Source organism: Semicossyphus pulcher, unplaced genomic scaffold, assembly GCF_022749685.1.
Source record: "Semicossyphus pulcher isolate SPU_LCO1_2020_fin unplaced genomic scaffold, fSemPul1.0.p SCAF_7, whole genome shotgun sequence".
NCBI classification, from domain to species: domain Eukaryota; kingdom Metazoa; phylum Chordata; class Actinopteri; order Labriformes; family Labridae; genus Semicossyphus; species Semicossyphus pulcher.
Genome location: NW_027211748.1, coordinates 27,621,002 through 27,638,084, shown reverse-complemented (window position 1 = coordinate 27,638,084; position 17,083 = coordinate 27,621,002). Strand labels below are relative to the sequence as shown.

The 17,083-nt window shown below is 44.3% G+C and overlaps 1 protein-coding gene across 3 annotated transcripts in view; it reads right to left on the bottom strand.

The window, feature by feature from the left end:
* The window catches only part of pard3ab (par-3 family cell polarity regulator alpha, b), a 269,729-nt gene that overhangs the window by 116,123 nt on the left and 136,523 nt on the right, over positions 1 to 17,083 (bottom strand). For 2 of the 3 annotated variants that reach the window (XM_069684173.1, XM_069684174.1), the window contains exons 9-13: positions 15,320 to 15,735; positions 10,517 to 10,656; positions 8,987 to 9,115; positions 5,837 to 5,872; positions 2,671 to 2,718 (exon numbers count right to left, since the gene is read on the bottom strand). In XM_069684173.1, the coding sequence (XP_069540274.1) occupies positions 2,671 to 2,718; positions 5,837 to 5,872; positions 8,987 to 9,115; positions 10,517 to 10,656; positions 15,320 to 15,735 (769 nt within the window). The remainder of the gene's footprint in view (positions 1 to 2,670; positions 2,719 to 5,836; positions 5,873 to 8,986; positions 9,116 to 10,516; positions 10,657 to 15,319; positions 15,736 to 17,083) is intronic. The other variant, XM_069684175.1, reaches the window with a different exon arrangement.

The following is a 17,083-nucleotide window of genomic DNA, read 5'->3' as shown; positions in this document are numbered from 1 at the left end:
GGCAGTCAAACATTATGTGGCTCGTTCTTCAGAGCTCCACCACCCACTAGAAACCATTTATAACCTCATCCAACCCCGAGCAATTACACCAGCAGCTGCTCCACGTCGCTCCACGTATGTGTGCGCCGGTGTGTGAGTAAACCTATGTGCGAGTGTATTGGTGTATGTGTGTGTGCGTGCATCTGAGGTGTGTTTCTGTGAAGCGTGCCATATGGCTTGTGTGTTTCTGAGTTTGAGAATTTGCAAAATGCTCAGTGTCGTCTGTGTAAGTGTATACTTTGTGAGTGTGTGTGTGTGTGTGTGTTTGCAGGGGCCAGGTGGCAGCTTGAAACATCACTTTAATTAAGCCGGAGAGCCTGTTCTGTGGTAGACTGTCCCTCTCTGATTGACTCGTATGTGTCACCAACAAAACACAGACACAGCATCAAGTGGGCTGCCACAGGTCTGCAACCGTTAATCACTGCGGCTATGCTGCTGTGCTAATAATGATACAAAGTTATGTAACTCCTGTAATAACTCTTATGGTAAAAGCTCCACCAAGAGCAAGGGTATTCAGATGGTTTCCTTATGTTCAGTAATAGTTCTAGCCAATGACTCTATATATAGAAGGACGACGCGTCTCCATCTGCTCCCATTATACGAAAGTGATGCCAAAATAGCCCCTGTGATAGGCGCTGCCATCTTGCGATGGTGACGTCATTTGGAGCCAGAGTCTCCATTTCCGCTAACCAAAACACACACTTAACTTATCGAAAAAACGGCAAGGATCCCGCACGCCTGCGTGTTTAACAGCAGAACAGCTTCTCTGTGTTGGTCTGAGGTTAACGTTCACAGGTATGGAAACTTCTGTGACTGTAGTGATTGTTTTAGTGACGTCTCCTCTCGCTGTTCCACCTCTACTCTGATAATCCGGAACAGATCGTCTGCAGGAGCCGTATTTGTCAAAATATTTCTATGTGAAATGAAGTAAAGTAATAACAAGGAGCACACAGTGGGAATACTTGAGTGTAAGCAGTTTAAAATATGACGAGGCACATCACTTAAAGCTGCTGGAACTTTCCTTTTGTGTCGATCTTGGCGACCCCTGTGGACTGAGCGGTACGTCTTATCTCTATGCTGATCTTGACCTGAATGACGGATGGGTCGTGCATTTTGAATATTCCAATTGTCATTAACTTTTTAAAAAGTTGAAAAGTTCAAGCGACTATTATCTTATCTTAAAAATATACCTTTTTTATATTTTATACAGCCGCCTGGTTGTGATGCGGTACCAGACGGTGGCCATAGCGCATCCGAAAGCTGTTTGCTAACCGTCATTAAACAGAAGAAGAAGAAAGCATTCGTGCCAGGTGCCGGTAAAAGAGGTGTGGCGCTGTGTGACTCCTGCAGCCGTCAAAGAGTTCTGTGTGCAACTAAAAGATGATCAAAAAGGAGGTCACGTTTGAAAGGTAAATCTGGCATATAATAAGTCACCAACACTGACGCACAGCATGCTGATTCTCACCGTAAGATAAATTATACTTTGTATACAGTCTCAGTCCACAGCTTGTAACTGCACGCACGTCATTATTTTTGCTTGAAATGACCATCCCCATCCTATTCATGCATAAGTTGTGTCATCCTATTTTCTTTAAACTGTCAAAAGGTTTCACTCACTTTGAGTCTTTGCTGTGGAAAATGTAATCAAAGGCTGTTCCTGCAGTGTTCTTTTAATCGTCTCATCTGAAACCGACCCGGCGGCAGTGGTATAATTTGCTAATTAAAGCTAATACTCATCACATACTGTCAGTGTTGTAACACTGAACAGCTAACTAAGTTATGTTATTGACTACGATGTCTAATAAAATGTTTAAGCTCTATTAAACGTGTATGACGTCATGTATTGAGTGTATCATCCTACACCATGCCCCCACACCTCCAGGCCTGCTATACACACTCTGTAATACGACCAGAACTTTGTTTGTGTGATATGTATGCTGTGTCATGACCAGCCAGCACGTGCTCTGCCGCGCCAAAAGCTTTATCATGTCATCATCAAAAAAGCCTTCATCATTACACTGAAATGTGCGAACAGATTGCCGTTTCATAACAGCTTTATGTGCAGAGGAAACGTGCACATGTGATAGATAGCATCTTGGCACGCTGTTGCTGCAGCATTACTGCTGCTGCCGCTGATGGCTTTTCAATATAGCATTGCAGTCATTTTCCATAAGCCTGTGTGACTAATGGCATAAACAATGGAGCTGAATGTTCACGTTATGGGCCCATTATGGGACTATCAGGGCAGGCATGTAAAGACGGATGTCTTTGATCAGCACTCTATTGTAGAAGCCAGGTGCAGGGAAGAGGTTTCGCGTCTTTAAGTGTACCTTAAGTGCGAATGTGTGTGCGTGTGAGAAAGAAAGGAGGAGTGGAGTGAAAAGGAGAGATGCAGAGAGGTAACAAAGACAGAAGCAAGAGAAACACAATGAAAATTTAAGAAGAGCGAGGCGAAGAGCTGATGGGAAAGAGAGAGAAGTGTTTTGTTTCTACACACCATTGGCAAAGTAATGAATTGCTTAAATCACTCCCAGTCTATTTGTGAAGCCACCCAAAGCATCTCATTTGCCTTTGAAGCCATTTCCCCGGGCAGCATAATGACCCAAGCTGGTGATGTCATGCGGCAATTACCTCAATCAGCCAATGGGGTTTCCCGGCCGTCACAGGCTGCCGTGGATGCTAAAGGGAGCAATCAAAGTCAACAGGTTAGACACAAGAGCCTCTTAGACAGAGACACTTCAGTGATGTCCAGGATGTTAATGTGATGGCTGAGGGGTCGAAAGCAACACAAATGCAACTAAACACATTCAGAAAGAATCAAATAGATGAACTTTGTTGGAAAAACAATAATGTGTGAATGTTTCAGCCGACTACATGCTCGAAATCCAGATACAACAAACCAGCGTGTCACCCAACTACTGACAGCCTTTGGTGGACTACTGTAAGAAAAGCGTGGGTGATTTTTGGGTCATTAGACCGATTTCAAGTATTGAGTGCTTTTTTCGCTTGAGTTGTTGCATTTTGTCGGCCGTGTAACCCTCGACAGAGCTCTCTGTGTCTCAGAGATGAGTCATGCAATGCCAAGCTGAAAAAAACCTCAGCTGAAGAGCTGGTATACTTGCAAGTCTACAATCCGTCCCCATGTTAAATTCTGTTTCTTTATTTATTATGAGATGACAAAAAATAACAAAGTCATCGGTTTTTCAGCTCTTAATGTCAGCTTCCCAAATGGACAAACGACACATTTTACGATACGTATGACGCAGTGTTAATGCAGCTCTGTTATACCCCTCTCCCACCAAAATTAGCACGTTGATGCAGATTTTTCAGAGCTGGGAAGACCCTCTAACAAATGCCGATTGTCTCTTTTCCCATTGCCAGTGGAGATCTGACGTCACGAACAGAAGAAGCTCTCTCACCTCGCCCGTCTTGCTGAGTTGCTGCATCTTGCACGTAACAAAGAACAAATTCGCTGCTGTATGTTGTTCTTCTGTATTTGCGCGACGGCGGGCATAACTTCAACGAGCGTCATAGCATCGCGCCGGAAAGGGGGCGGAGATTAGCAGGTTGACCCGGGTTTTGTGTTCCCGTCAATGCCGATCGGAGCCGAGGCGATAATTACCCGGGTCTGACTGCCGGTTGTAGCCTTTCCCACTAAGCGAAAAAGCTGGGTGTTAGCAGGTGTTAGCGTGTTTTTTGAGCAATGGGAAAGGAGCCTTACAGATGATGGGGAACATATTTAAAACACAGGGGGAAATTCCCTGCAATACCACATTTGGCCACTAGGCAAAATAGGAGGCAAAGCAATTTTCTCCATTTCAAAATTCTTTATACTTTATTTCTTATTGATTGAAAATATATGAATGGAGATTAATGACTGAATAATCATTTGTTGCCGCCCTCCTCTCTTCATCTACTGGAAGTTTAAAAGGTTTAACTTTAAGCTACCATGACCTGGACGACTGAGAACATTCACAGACATACTGGAGAGGTTTTCTATTACTTGAAAATGGATAATCGTCCATTAACAGCAGCTCTGTTGTGTTAGATCCACACCCTGCATCTAAAACTCTCACACCATCACAGTGCCTCTGCTGCTGCTGCTGTTGTTGTTTTCTCTTTGGCAGTGAGATGTTTAAAATGAAGCGCCTGACAGCAGATAACATCTGAAAGGCACAGACTCCATTATGGCGGTTGATGTTCCGGGAAAGAGCGAAGAGAGAGACTCATCTGGAGATTTGGAGTTAGCGAGGGAGGTGAGAGGAGTGAAAATGAGGGAGAGAGGAGACAGGATGGCCAGTGTGAATTCCCTAAATCTATCTGGGTCTCGTCCCTGCGGCTGCATTGACTTTTTGGGAAAAACAAATCAATCGCTTTTACTTCTCTGACTCTTGAAAGCTGCATGAGGCATTATCTTTTAGAAAACAAATACGCACTTTAGTCCAAATCTACTTTAATTGTGATACTGATACAGGCAAGTAATTCCTTTTTTCACTGCTAGTCTACCTTGTGATTCAAAGTACAATGCTGCCAAGGTTAAAAGTAAACATGTGACATTTACAGCAGTGGTAGAAGACCCGCTCTCTGCTGCCTTTCGCAGTATTTAGTCTAAGACTGATGGAATGATGCACGTCATCGTGTCTAAATGTGTGTGTGCAGATGTGAGAAGTGCCAGCTGCGGTCCCAATAATCAACGACATTCTGCCGCAGAGTTCCATGATGACGAGAATCATCCACACAGCTTGCAGGTATGACCGCCGATCATATTAACTGGCCAATTACGCTCCTAATGTGCCTCGCTAAACCGAACCAATCACGCGCACTTGGCCAGATGTAACCTGAAGGGAAGGCCAGATGTGAAGACGTGCAGTCTGCGGTAGTTAAATTACAGCTCAAGTTCACTATGTAAATGGAAGAGTTATGGAAATCTGAATGGCCTTTTAATTTCAGCAATAAAGAAAGATGAGCTTTTAACAGCTGCTGTGGTGGAAAACCTTTTAGGGTACGATGTGACGCGTAACGTTCAGACTGTTACAGTCGAGGATACCACACCGCCTGTTAAGAGCAGACTTTTCACAGAAAGTAGCCTCTCATACTAAAAGTATATCTGCTGCCACTGCAGGATACAATCTCAACATTAGGGATGTTTATTTGCATTCAGTGCCTGCGTACTCATGATCATGATAAATCAGGCAATATATGTCAAGTGCCTCTATTACAGATGGTGCCATATGTCAAAGTTTGCCCGTGCACTTTGGCACAGCCACAGCTAGCTCATTTTGCATTTTTCCCCTCAATAAAGCTTAACACAACCTAAAGAGACTGTTTGTTATTCACCTCACATATCAGAGCGAGTCTGCTGCAAGAAGGCCAGACTGACAGCCTTATCCACAGCCAGCAAATAAAGCTAACTCCCGTGTGTTTCCACCTTTGCTGACAAATACAGCTCCGAGGGGAGCGAGGGAGGGAATTACTCTGCAGCACAGCCTGAACCAGTCCATACTGATGAACCATGAAATTGTGATTTGTTAGAGCAACTCTGGATGGAGATTAAAATTAGTGTAAGTGACTAACTCTTACATGCATGACTAGTGACTTATATTTTGATTAACCTGCTAGTTTACTGCGTGCACATGCTTATGTTTTTTCTCCCAACTGGGTGATAACTTCTGTGTTTTTCCAGGAAGAGATTAATAACATCCATGCAAAGGGGAGTTCAGGCTAATAAAGGAGTAGGAGCGGTTAGCTGTGTTAGGGAAGTGTTTAATAGCAGGCTAGTGTCTGGGTGGAGTCTTACCAAATCTCTGGGGCATTGCATCTGGGGCTCAGCGTTCTAGAGGATGGAGGGAGGGACAGAAGAACCAAAATGAAATCAAGCAAAAATATAAAATATTTACTGGAAGAAATGAAACATTTGAGCATGCTTAAAGCTGTGGAAGGGAGGAGGGGGGGGCGTATGTGTAAATGGAAGCAACCGTATGAATAAATGAGTATGCAGCATATGAAAATGATAAATCTCAACACACAGAGGAGTCGTTATTGCTGGGAAGTTGCAATCTTTGAAGGTGGGGTTAAAATACTGTTTCTAACCTGCCCTATTTATCAGGTCCGGTTTGATTTACTCTCCAGAGCCTCTCTAGCCACTGTCCTCTTACTGTCCAGCTGCCATGACCCAGATAAGGAAAACTATCAGTGCATCCAGATTGCTTTCACCGCATGACAGCCACCCAGGTGAGCTCACAGGAGCTTTAGGTGAAGGAGGCGGAGCTTCATGCAGTGTGTAACTCAAAAGGAAAGCACTGATTTGTTCAGATTTCACTGATGAATGTGCTGCAGGCCAAGGAGCTCGCTAAACTACACTACCTCAATCTAGGACGCCCACCTCCGATGTCATGTCGCTCAAAATCTGCAGATCTGAAGATTCTTTAGACGATCCACCGGAATATTCTCATTGTATTTCTGATTCTGTACGGAAAACGGTAGTATTTCACTCCAGCTTCTCTAGCTGGGCCGTTCCTTTCAGAGGGTGGGGCGCAATGCATGCTGGGTGTTGTAGCAATGAAAGAAAGGGCGAAACCACGAGATGTTTGTACAACTTTCTCCACAGCTGTGGCACCAATTTGAAATATTATTGCTTCTATCGATTACAGAGAACACCAGCTTTGACTGACAGGAGCTTTTTCCAGGGGCGAACTGCTCCTTTAAGCACAATCATCTTATCAATTAATCTCAACTACAGCCTTTCAATTACCATACTATTTCTTTCAACAGGTCTGGGGTTATTATTAGACCCGAGTTTTGCCTCCCAGGCTACATGGCTAACCTTCTCATGGGTTGAAAAAAGGCACTGCGATATATAAAAGACTCACTGAATGTATAATTTTAAAGCTGACAGCCTGTGCTTTAAACATTCTCCTCACAATCTGATGGAAATAAAGAGGAAAGATTGATCCAACATTCGGCACTAGAGGAAAATTACCTTCTTCTTTCTCTTTCACTAAAGATAATAATATTGTGCAGTGCATTAATAGTAGCATATTTACATATGATTTCTAATTCTTTTGTTAGGCTTCCATTAATGTGAAAAGCTCTGTAACCAATTTATAATAGTTTCAGATGAGCAATGAAACAGGTTGTCCACATTATCCAAGGCATTTTTTACCTGCTGCATGTGGCAGCTGCACAAATGATCCAACAGCTGTTGACTTTATTTTTTCATTGCACTACAATGGGCTAAATAAATAAAGCTTAGCACCTGACATCTTAAATTCATGCTCATGTGCCAAGAAAATGTGTTGTTCACTCTGGAAGCTCTGCTTTGGTTAAGCTCAAATTAGGCCTCCAGCTTGCTTTAAATGATACATACATTGTGTTTTATATATTTGTTATGGGAGAATATACGCTGTTAAGTTTCCCCCTATCTCTTTAACCCATGAGAAAATGCTTAGCCCAGCTCAAAACTGGAGATAAAGGCTGTAGCTGCTCATTTTATGCAGTGGACCTCCTCTCCCTCGAGTCCCATCGCAGCCCTTTCACATCACCCTCTCCACCCTCCAGCTGATAACCACAGCTCGAATAAATCCACCATCTAACTACCAAGTAAGCAGAGTCAGCCCGACTCAAAGCCCCGCTCTTATCTAAAAGATGAGTATCGACCAGCGTGGCAGCTCCACTCATCTAGCCACCAGCCAATAGCCTCCTCTGCATCCCCGGCTGTGATAATTGTCACCAATGAGCCATTTGATTGACAGCGCTTGCTAGCGAATGGCTGCATGTGCCCGTAATGGCCCCAGTGGCTGCTGATGGTGCCGGGAGAGACCATTTTTATGACAACAGAGGGGTGGATTTAAGGCTGTTTGGTGCTATAACTCACGTTACTACTCGATAAAGAGTGTTTTAAAAGCAGGCAGTGCAGACTGAGGGATAGCAGAGAATCATTGACCGCCGCTGTGGAGTAAACACCAACGTGATTTAAAGTGTGCTAACAGCCTCCACTGTTCACGCTTCCCACATGGAAAAAAAAATGCACTTAAGCCACGGTGTCCTTTCATCTTTCCTTCCATTATGAGCTCATTTCTTCATCAAACAACTACACCAGATGGGCAGTACATCAAACCTGATTCTGTGCAAAGATAATAACATCTGGCAGCGTGTAAAAACACAACCTTGAGGAAAGCAAACAGCTATAACAAAGGCACCAACTAAATTAGCAATGGTTTGCATGAATCATAGAAGTTTCAAGCTGCGAGTGGCATCTGACCAGACTGAGTGACAGCAGCCACATCACAAAAACAGGCCACAAAGATTTGTACTGCTGCCTGTATGGTGCAATACGTGAGGATGTTGCCTGATTGATATTCCAGCCAAGTGTGTTTTTCACTCACTGCCTTCTACCTGCCCTGCGTCTGTCTGTTCATCCCCACATCCATCAATCTGGTAAGTCAGCTCGCAGGCAGAACACAGTAAAGAGAGGGATGGAAATACAGAGAGAGAGAGAGAGAGAGGGTAACCTAACAAAGTGAGAGGAAATAAGGGAACTGGTGAATAAGAATGAAAGAAACAGAAAGGGGAGGGTGACAGAAAGGAAGACGGAGGAAATGCGAGAGGAAAGGAGTGGGTGAAGAAGATAAAGAGGAGAGATTGAGCTCTACAGGTTTCCTCTGAGGCTAGCCGCAGTTTGATCATACTGAGGAGGGGGGCAGAGACGGAGAGGGGGGCAATCAATCTGCATGCTCGGCCAGCGAGTTAGCTGGGAAATGAAGAGACAACACTGCACCTGGTGTGAGGATTAACGGCACATGTGACAGCACAGGAGCGCATGCAGACACTCTGTCACAGCCATGACCTGTACTTATTAATGCATGGGGGACTGTATATATGTCATGATGTGAAGTGAATTATGCTGGTAGGATGGAGAGTTAAAGAAGGGAGGTGGGGAATGACATACCGCATCTCGGGGGAGGAACGCCTCCTCCTGCCTGAGAACCAGCAGCCCAACAGCTCCGCCCATGGGTGTAGCCCTGAGCAAGGCCACCACCTCCTCCTGAGTGCGCCCGTTCAGGTCCACTCCATTCACCTGAACAGGAGACAAAGCGATCTGGCTTTAGGGCTTTAGTTGATAACGATGATTAATGTTTTTTACTTGATCTGGATAGCTCTAACAACACAGGGGGAATTAACTTGACAACAGCAAGTATCAAACAAAAGGTTTTATATTGTGTGCCAGACATTAAAATATTTCCACTTGACTACATTCAGTTGAAATCACTTCATAGATATTGGTCGTTTCATGGTGTATAATCCAACCAGATTAGTTCTTAGGCCCGGACCCCACAGGGGCCCACACGTTCCGTCTGCGTTGCGGTTCTGGTCGGTCAGATGGTACGCGCACTAGCCCACAGGAGGCGTTTCTAGTCCGCAGCGCTGGCCAAAGCAGCTGGAGTCGCGAGATAACAAGATCGCCGGAGAACTACATTATCGCGCGGGAATGCGATCATCAATGTTAAACAGAGCAACACACAAACAACAGTTCAGTTTGCACCTCCGAGGTTGATTATCGGCTCATTTGGAGATCATTCCATGACTTTTGTGCTTCTACCATGGCCGAGTACTTAATTAGAAGTTTTACTTTTTCCAACATTTCAGTGTGTTTGTAAAAACAGCCGTCTGTACATGGTGTTTTATTTTGAAATGATAAGATGCTGTTTTCGTGTCTTGACTTCCTGTTCGGAACGATCTGCTCGGTTCAGCTTGCTTGAAGCGACCTCCGTCAAAGATAAACTCGGCGCCTGTCTTTAGCGGGGCAGAGCGGAGACACATGTCGGAGCGTGCTGCGGAAACGTGAGCATTGACTAGAGTGGGCACACGGAATGCGCCGGACACGGATCTTGTGGAATTTAGGCTTCAGTCATCGAAAGACTGGAGGTGAGAATAAATAGATTTATCTCTCAGACATTTTTTGAGCCCAATATCTTCTTTCTCATTTCTCATTCATGTTAAAAACAGAGCAGAGCGTCACATTTTCCTGTAATAAATTGTAATCTAATACAGCTATTTCATCACTAGGTAAAAAATAAGAGTAAAATAAAACTGCAGATCAAAGGAGTGTCAGTTCTGTGCAATAACCCCGTAGATTAGGCGCTGCAGAGTGTAATCCTTTATGCAGATGGTTTGCTTTACGGGATAACACAACTTCAAAAGCTGTTCCGTCTTTCTGCAGGATGAAAACACGTTCTTTGATTTTATTCCAGAAGGCTCAAACATAAACCTGAAATTAATCAGACACACTGTACATTCAACAGATGACAGGTATTTTTCATGGATTAAAAGCATTAGCGCTTGTGAGGTCTTGTTGCTGTGACACACATTTCAAACTGTGGTCTATCCAATTCAGTGTATATCTCCTAATTTGTCAACACAATTCAAACACTTTCACCTCTACCTCATATGAACTGCTGTTTTAAGTGTCGCTTCTCACCTCCAGTAACCTGTCTCCTGCCTTGAGGCGGCCATCTTGGATGGCAGCTCCCCGAGGCAGAATGTTCTTCACGTAGATGGGTGCCGAGCCACCGATGGGAACATCCCGCGATGTTATACTGAAGCCGAGTCCCTCGGGACCTGTGGGATGAGCAGAGAGGAGAGCAGGTCTTATGATGGAATCGGTGTTCATCTTGAGGCACAAGGTGAAGCTCCTTTAATTTGCTCTGAGCTCCTGCAGCTTCCATGAATAAGTATATATTCAGATGGCAGGGTTCTCTTGGATCTGATGTAATTTGAGGAAATAACAGAGGTAAAGTGTGACATCTGATCTGACATCAGCCTCAGATGTTGGAGCGAAACTGGTTGTTTGATCGGGATTGAAAGGTTAGAGATCCTGCGGCACTGTATGGTGGAGGTGGCCTCCCTCACCTTGAATAAAAAGCACCACCAGTGTGTTAACCACCCAGGGAGCACTTTAACGTTTAAAAGACGTTGATTAAACATTTATGTTTAGACCAGATTTCACACACACAATTTAACGGCAATTTTCAAGTCTCATAGTGGCTAAAATGATTATAGAAGTGAGCAGTGCATCACAGTCACCAACACATTTTTTAGCGATTTTTTCGATCCCATGATAGCTGCACTCAAGCTGAGCACTCAACCCTCTCCTGACGTATGTATCCGTCAGGTATTAACAAACTACGTCAGCATCCAGGGGTCATTCTGCCCTCGTAGTCAGAGCTGCACAGCTGAAGTACCTGGGCATGCTCAGTCTTGAGAATGTTTAAAACTGCTCCCTTTTCGATGTCTCTGAATCTTCCTTTTAACATCAGTCAATCTTACAGCCCATAAAGCGCCGTGTTTATGAGGTTTGTATTAAGAATGAAATGCGTTGAAATCACGTCTTTCAATCACCGCTGCAATAAGAATTGGGTGAAATGCCACTACAATCATCGCTTTTGTCACCCTTTTAATGCTAAACTGAACAAATGAACAAAATTATAAAACAAAATGTGTTTCTGACACGTTGATGTCGTAACCGTATTTTATCCGGTTGAAAACGGGGTGAAATTAGAAGTTCTGACCTGTTTTCAACCAAAAGTTTTCAACGTTGAATCCCGCTTGGTGCTCACTGGGCAGTGAGTAAAGTGATCTAAATTGTTTTCTTTCCCGTCTTTGTGAAAAATATATTTTGTCAGCATAATCATATGTTTCTTTAGTTGTCTATTTTAATCGGTGTTTAGGTGGGAAACAGTTTTATTGGATAATTTTTCTAAGTTATGGTTTCGTTTTTATCTGTGAAACAGGTGAAAAAAGATGAATCATCCTCGCAAACATTTTTTTCACCTTACACATTTTTTTTCCTGAGCCTGTTTCACAGGAGAAGAAGAACCAATTGGAAAGATTATGTGTGCTAAAACTTTACTGACTTACTTCATAAACACAAGTCAGATAAAACACTTATGGAAAATGAATCTCCAGATATTTTCTCCACTTCTGCAGGAACATTGAAGTCGTCATAAAGCAACATTCGTAAATAAGACGCCTCAGCATCAGTCTCCAGTCCTAGCTTGTTGGAGAGAACGTGCTGATGATTCTATCTCCTCTCTCTCGTGTGACCTTTTTTGTTGGTCTGCCTGTGCATATGAACCTCTGTTCATGTTACCGGATGTGATTCTGTTTGTGTACTTTTGGAAATTTTGCCTCTGCACCCTTTAAAACGTGAACCATCATTATCATTACGAACCATTACCAACACAGGCCGGTGTCTCATATCAATAATCCTCGCAGACAAACAAACAATTTCCGTCTGTTGAGCGAGTTAAAGAGAGGAAATGAGGAGAAGTCCTGCATCCTGTCAGCAGAGAGCTCTTGTAGGTTCATGGTGAATAAATAAAGTGGGTTTCATGTGAGGGAGGCAACTTTTGGAGAAAGATGGATTATTTAATAAGTACATGTAATTGCACGGTGCCACAAAGTTCAGTTCAGCCTGAAGACTCTTCAGACGTTTAGTTGATATTTAATTAAAGCCTGAAAACAGCCTGTGGTAAGAACATGTTACACTGTCTAGGGTTATGGAGGGGGTAACTAAGGTGTTCCAGTTGTATTCAAGTATGTCAATCACTGTCATCTGACAGAGAGGTAAAATGACTGTTTAGTCGATGGAGGTTGGTGGCTTTAATGTGAGCGCTTTAAAGAGCTGTTTAAAGCTGTCCCTTTCTCGCGCCGACAGCTCTGATCAAGGTACTTCATTACTTCATGTATGTGTTTGCATGTCTTTGTAAAGAAACCTTTCCAACTCACATTGTCTTTGAGATTGCAAAACAAATTTAATTAAAGGAACAATAACGAGCATCCTTTCTGTATCAGAGTACGAGCCCTAATCCTCCCTGCCTGTCTGACTGAGCTGATGCAAAGAAAAGCAGAACACTTAGCTATTCTGTTTCACATCCTCTACCTAATCCCCTCCATTGATGAGCCAATCAACTTCCCACAGGCAGACGAGGTGCGGTATAATACCCACCGGTAAATGCTTGTAGCGTTCCTGGCTTTAAACAGGGAGGAGGATCTCTAAACTCCCATTAGCTTGATTAAGACAAACCTAAGCAATTTCCTGTGCAGAATGGGGATTCTTTGATTGATTATGATACTCCCCGGGATTTGTGAGGAGACCGGTGTCTGATTCAAGCACATAAACAATACGGGAGTTTAATCTGCGCTCAAAGCTGAGGGCTAAAGTCGGTACTCAGAACAAAACAGATGAGCCAAACAGCCTCGTGGGAGTCGCTGTTAATCCCTGCAAGTGTCTGCTTTGACAACGGCAAACAAAAAGGTGGAATGAGAGACGATAACATCTTTGACTGAGAACATAGCAGACAGAATGCAGTGTATCCTGGTTATTATGACGAAGCAGAGACGTGAGAGCGAGGGGAAAAAACAATGACGAAGGAAGAAGTGGAAATAGCTGTCAGCCGGGGTGGAATGTGCAACAAGCAGCTGGGTGTTTTTATGTTTTCTGTTCTGGTTTCATTCCAGCCCCAAGAGACGGAACAGACTCGGGTAAAAACTTCGACGGGCATATGGTGCAGCTCTGTCAGACTCTTTGCTGTGGCATTTGACAGCGCACGGAGACCAGCGGCTGCTAAGCAACAAGCTCTTTGGCCCTGAGACCTGGCATCGACACCTGGTATCCTGTTGGCAGAGGTTTGCACCACCTGTGCCAGCTGTCAGTCAAAGCCGAGGAAATGTCCCCAAAGTTTTATTGCCAACATCGATTTTAGTTCTGGATTTCCACCCAACAAATCCTGTACGGTTTAATGGACTCATCAGCCATCGTATGCTGCTGGCATCACTGTGGTAAACTCTGGATGTTTTTACGCCTGGTACATTATTGTTCAGATCATGCTTCGATGTTGGAGCTATTTAACAAACTGCTCCGACACTTGTTTCCGATGTGCCAGGGGAAACGGGGAAATTGGTTGTTTGTTCAGTTGGAATGGAAAAGAATGTACAAAGCATCCCTCTCATTTTTTGGAAGTCTGAGGAATGCAAAACACGAGTGGAGATTTTCACAGACTCCCTGGAAAGAATCAGACGCTTCTTCAAAAACAAAGTGATGTAACACATCGTGAAGGGAGTGAGACGATTTTCCAACAAAAACAATGAAGAACTTTTCCAGATTATGGAAGTTTCAGACATATTTATAGGTCGAAGAGTCTCCAGTCAGACGGAGACATACAAAGTGTCAAGTGCACATAAGACTGGGGATGCTACATGCTAAGCTAAATAAAGTGTAGGTGTCTTGCCATTGGCTGACTGTTGCAGAAGAGTACTGTAAAACTTCAAACAATAGCCCGGGCTTTTATTTACTTTAATCTATAAAGTCACGCGGCCTTTTTGGGACAGGCGTTTATTCAAGACAGGCCTTTAATTATGTTAGTACAAAACTGTTGGACAACAAAGATGGAAAACTATGAAAATGTGGATTTAAACCAGTAAGTACAAAATTAGGCGATCGATTTGTCTAAACCTACGTGCTGCACAGAGAGAGAGAGAGAGGGAGAGACTCCTATCTAATGATGTAGGAGTGCTATACATACTGTGAAAACGTCGCTTGAGAGTCGGAGAAAACACGTTTGTTCTCGTCGTTATTTCAAACTTTATTACCTTCAATAAAGCAGCACAAGCAGGGGAGTCTTTCCTGAGCCTCCTGTCACTCACTGTGTCGTAAATTTCTTTATCTTTCATCAAGATCACCTGACAGAGACTCTGAGGTGCTGGCGTGCTGTGGATTCACGCGCACATATCAGTGCTGATCGTTTACCTTCACACTCCCGTCACTACGCACACCGGCCAGTTACCTTTTCTTCAGCTTTATTTGTTCTGTCGTGTCTCACTGCTGCTCACCTGGTTAATGTTCTACAAACTTGACACCTGACAGCCTTCAGGTCCGAGTGTTTTCTCCGTGTCGCCACAGCACCCAGTAAATGTGACGTGTGGCGTTTGAGTGAAGAAATGGTGCGTCACGGCACAGACAACAAGATATACAATGAACGTTAACGGGCTTCTAATTGAGGCCGGCGTGTAGTCAAACGTGCAGACACACCCGGCGAGTAAATAGGACTCGTTAATTAATAACTTCAAATTCTGGTGTCCTGCCAGAACTCCACCGACTGCATCTTTCAACGGAAAAGTTCCAACGCACTTCAATTGAGCGTCGCCTCTATCAGCACGTCAGTAGATGTCTGTGTTACTTATCAGGTAGAATTGGTTTTACTCGGACCTTTCTTCACCTCACCTTTCTTTAGCTGTATGTTGAGTCTCCTCCCGACTTTTTTGGTATATCCCCCAGTTGGCGTTGCATTTGCCCCCCTCTGAGGCGAGTGGGTGTGTCCGGTTGGAGGCTTGGCTGCAGAGACGGCCGGATGAGTCAAAGGGGGGTAACCGTCATTCTGTTCGGGGTGAGTGTGGGGATGGGGATGAGGATGCGAGTGCGGGTGACTTTGGGAGCCGTGCCGGGACATCCTCTGCGGGGTGTGGTCCATGCCGGAGACGGTGCTGCCGGTCAGGGAGTCCGGGCTGAAACGGCCCGAGGAGTATGCCGGGTTCCTCTCGGCGTGGGACAGCTGCTCGTAGTGGGTCTTCATCGACGACGGCACCACATGGAACATGATGACAGGAGAGCGCATGGCCTGGCGGAACATGTTCTGAGCTCTGGGATAAAGGAAGCGGGAGGGAGTTTAAGGAAGGGGTTTGGAAAAAGGATGGAGAGTCAATTATTCAGCCGATTTAAGCCGGAATACCTTCACAATCATATCCATTTATTCTTGTCTGTGCATATAAATGCACTCCACCTAATCAATGTCTTTCTCTAACACTCCCTCACACACACACAGGCTGTATAAACCCATCTTCGCCCACCTGAACATTCTGACATGTTAATTAATACTTATTGCCAGCGTGAGCGGCTCTAAAAAGAGACAGAACCCTCCCCGACAGCTCCATCACATAATCCCCTCATTTGGCTCCAGATGAAGGAGACCTCTATCCGTCGGATAGTTTGCAGAAAATCCTCTTTTAAAGCCCCTCTCGCCGTGAGCTCGTGTACAGTAGGTGTGAATGGAAACTTATGTCGGCTGTCAGCACCCTGAAACACCCGAGCCTTGTTAGCGCCACCTGTTTCAATAAAGCAGACTTTGGAATGTCTCTTCCCTCGCCCCCTGACAGCTGAGGGGGTTTCAGAATTTCTATTACTCCTCCTGCCGTCCTAAATGCCGACTAAAACTTGGCCCCCCGGAGAACTTGCTTGTGAAATTCCGGGACCATTTTTTCCCAGACACTAATAAGCTTCCCTAAGGAGCGCGGTCTCGCCTCGGCATCTTTACGATTTCATCCCAAATGGAGAAGCAGACAGCGTCTCATCTGCTCCCATATAAAAATACTGTTAAATAACAAGAGCAACTGTTGATGGTCGTGAAACAACACTCTGTATGGAAGCCTTATTCCCAACCGGGGACTGGACTTATGGCTCGACAAAGGCGTTGGCGAGGACACTACAGCCTGATCAGAGCTGATCCGGCTAAAATGTCTTCCTTCCTCAGAGTACCTAATTTGGATTTACACCAACTCTGTTTATAGAAGTGGACGTAGCCACCGTTATGTCACCCATCTACTATCTGTGTAGCTAGTAGGGGTGGGCGATATGACCTAAAATTTATATCTATTATTTCTGTTCCTTTTGGCGGTATCGGTATTACATTGCAGTATTACAAAATGAAAAGGTACTCGTACACATCAATTTGTTATCATGTACATATAAACATTTATACTTAATATCATTTGGGACTTTAAAGTCTATTTTCTATTTTACAAAACAAAAATCCTCCTACGTTTACCACACTTGGTTTAGCGACTAGACAACGGGGTTACTTGTCATCTACCGTTTCTAACGGTGTTCAAATGTTTAATCAGCGTGAGCAGCCCCCTAACGGGAACGAAAACGAAACTCACACATCCTACTTCCTGTCGCCAAACGCACAACCTCATGCCGTGTGCGCGCAGC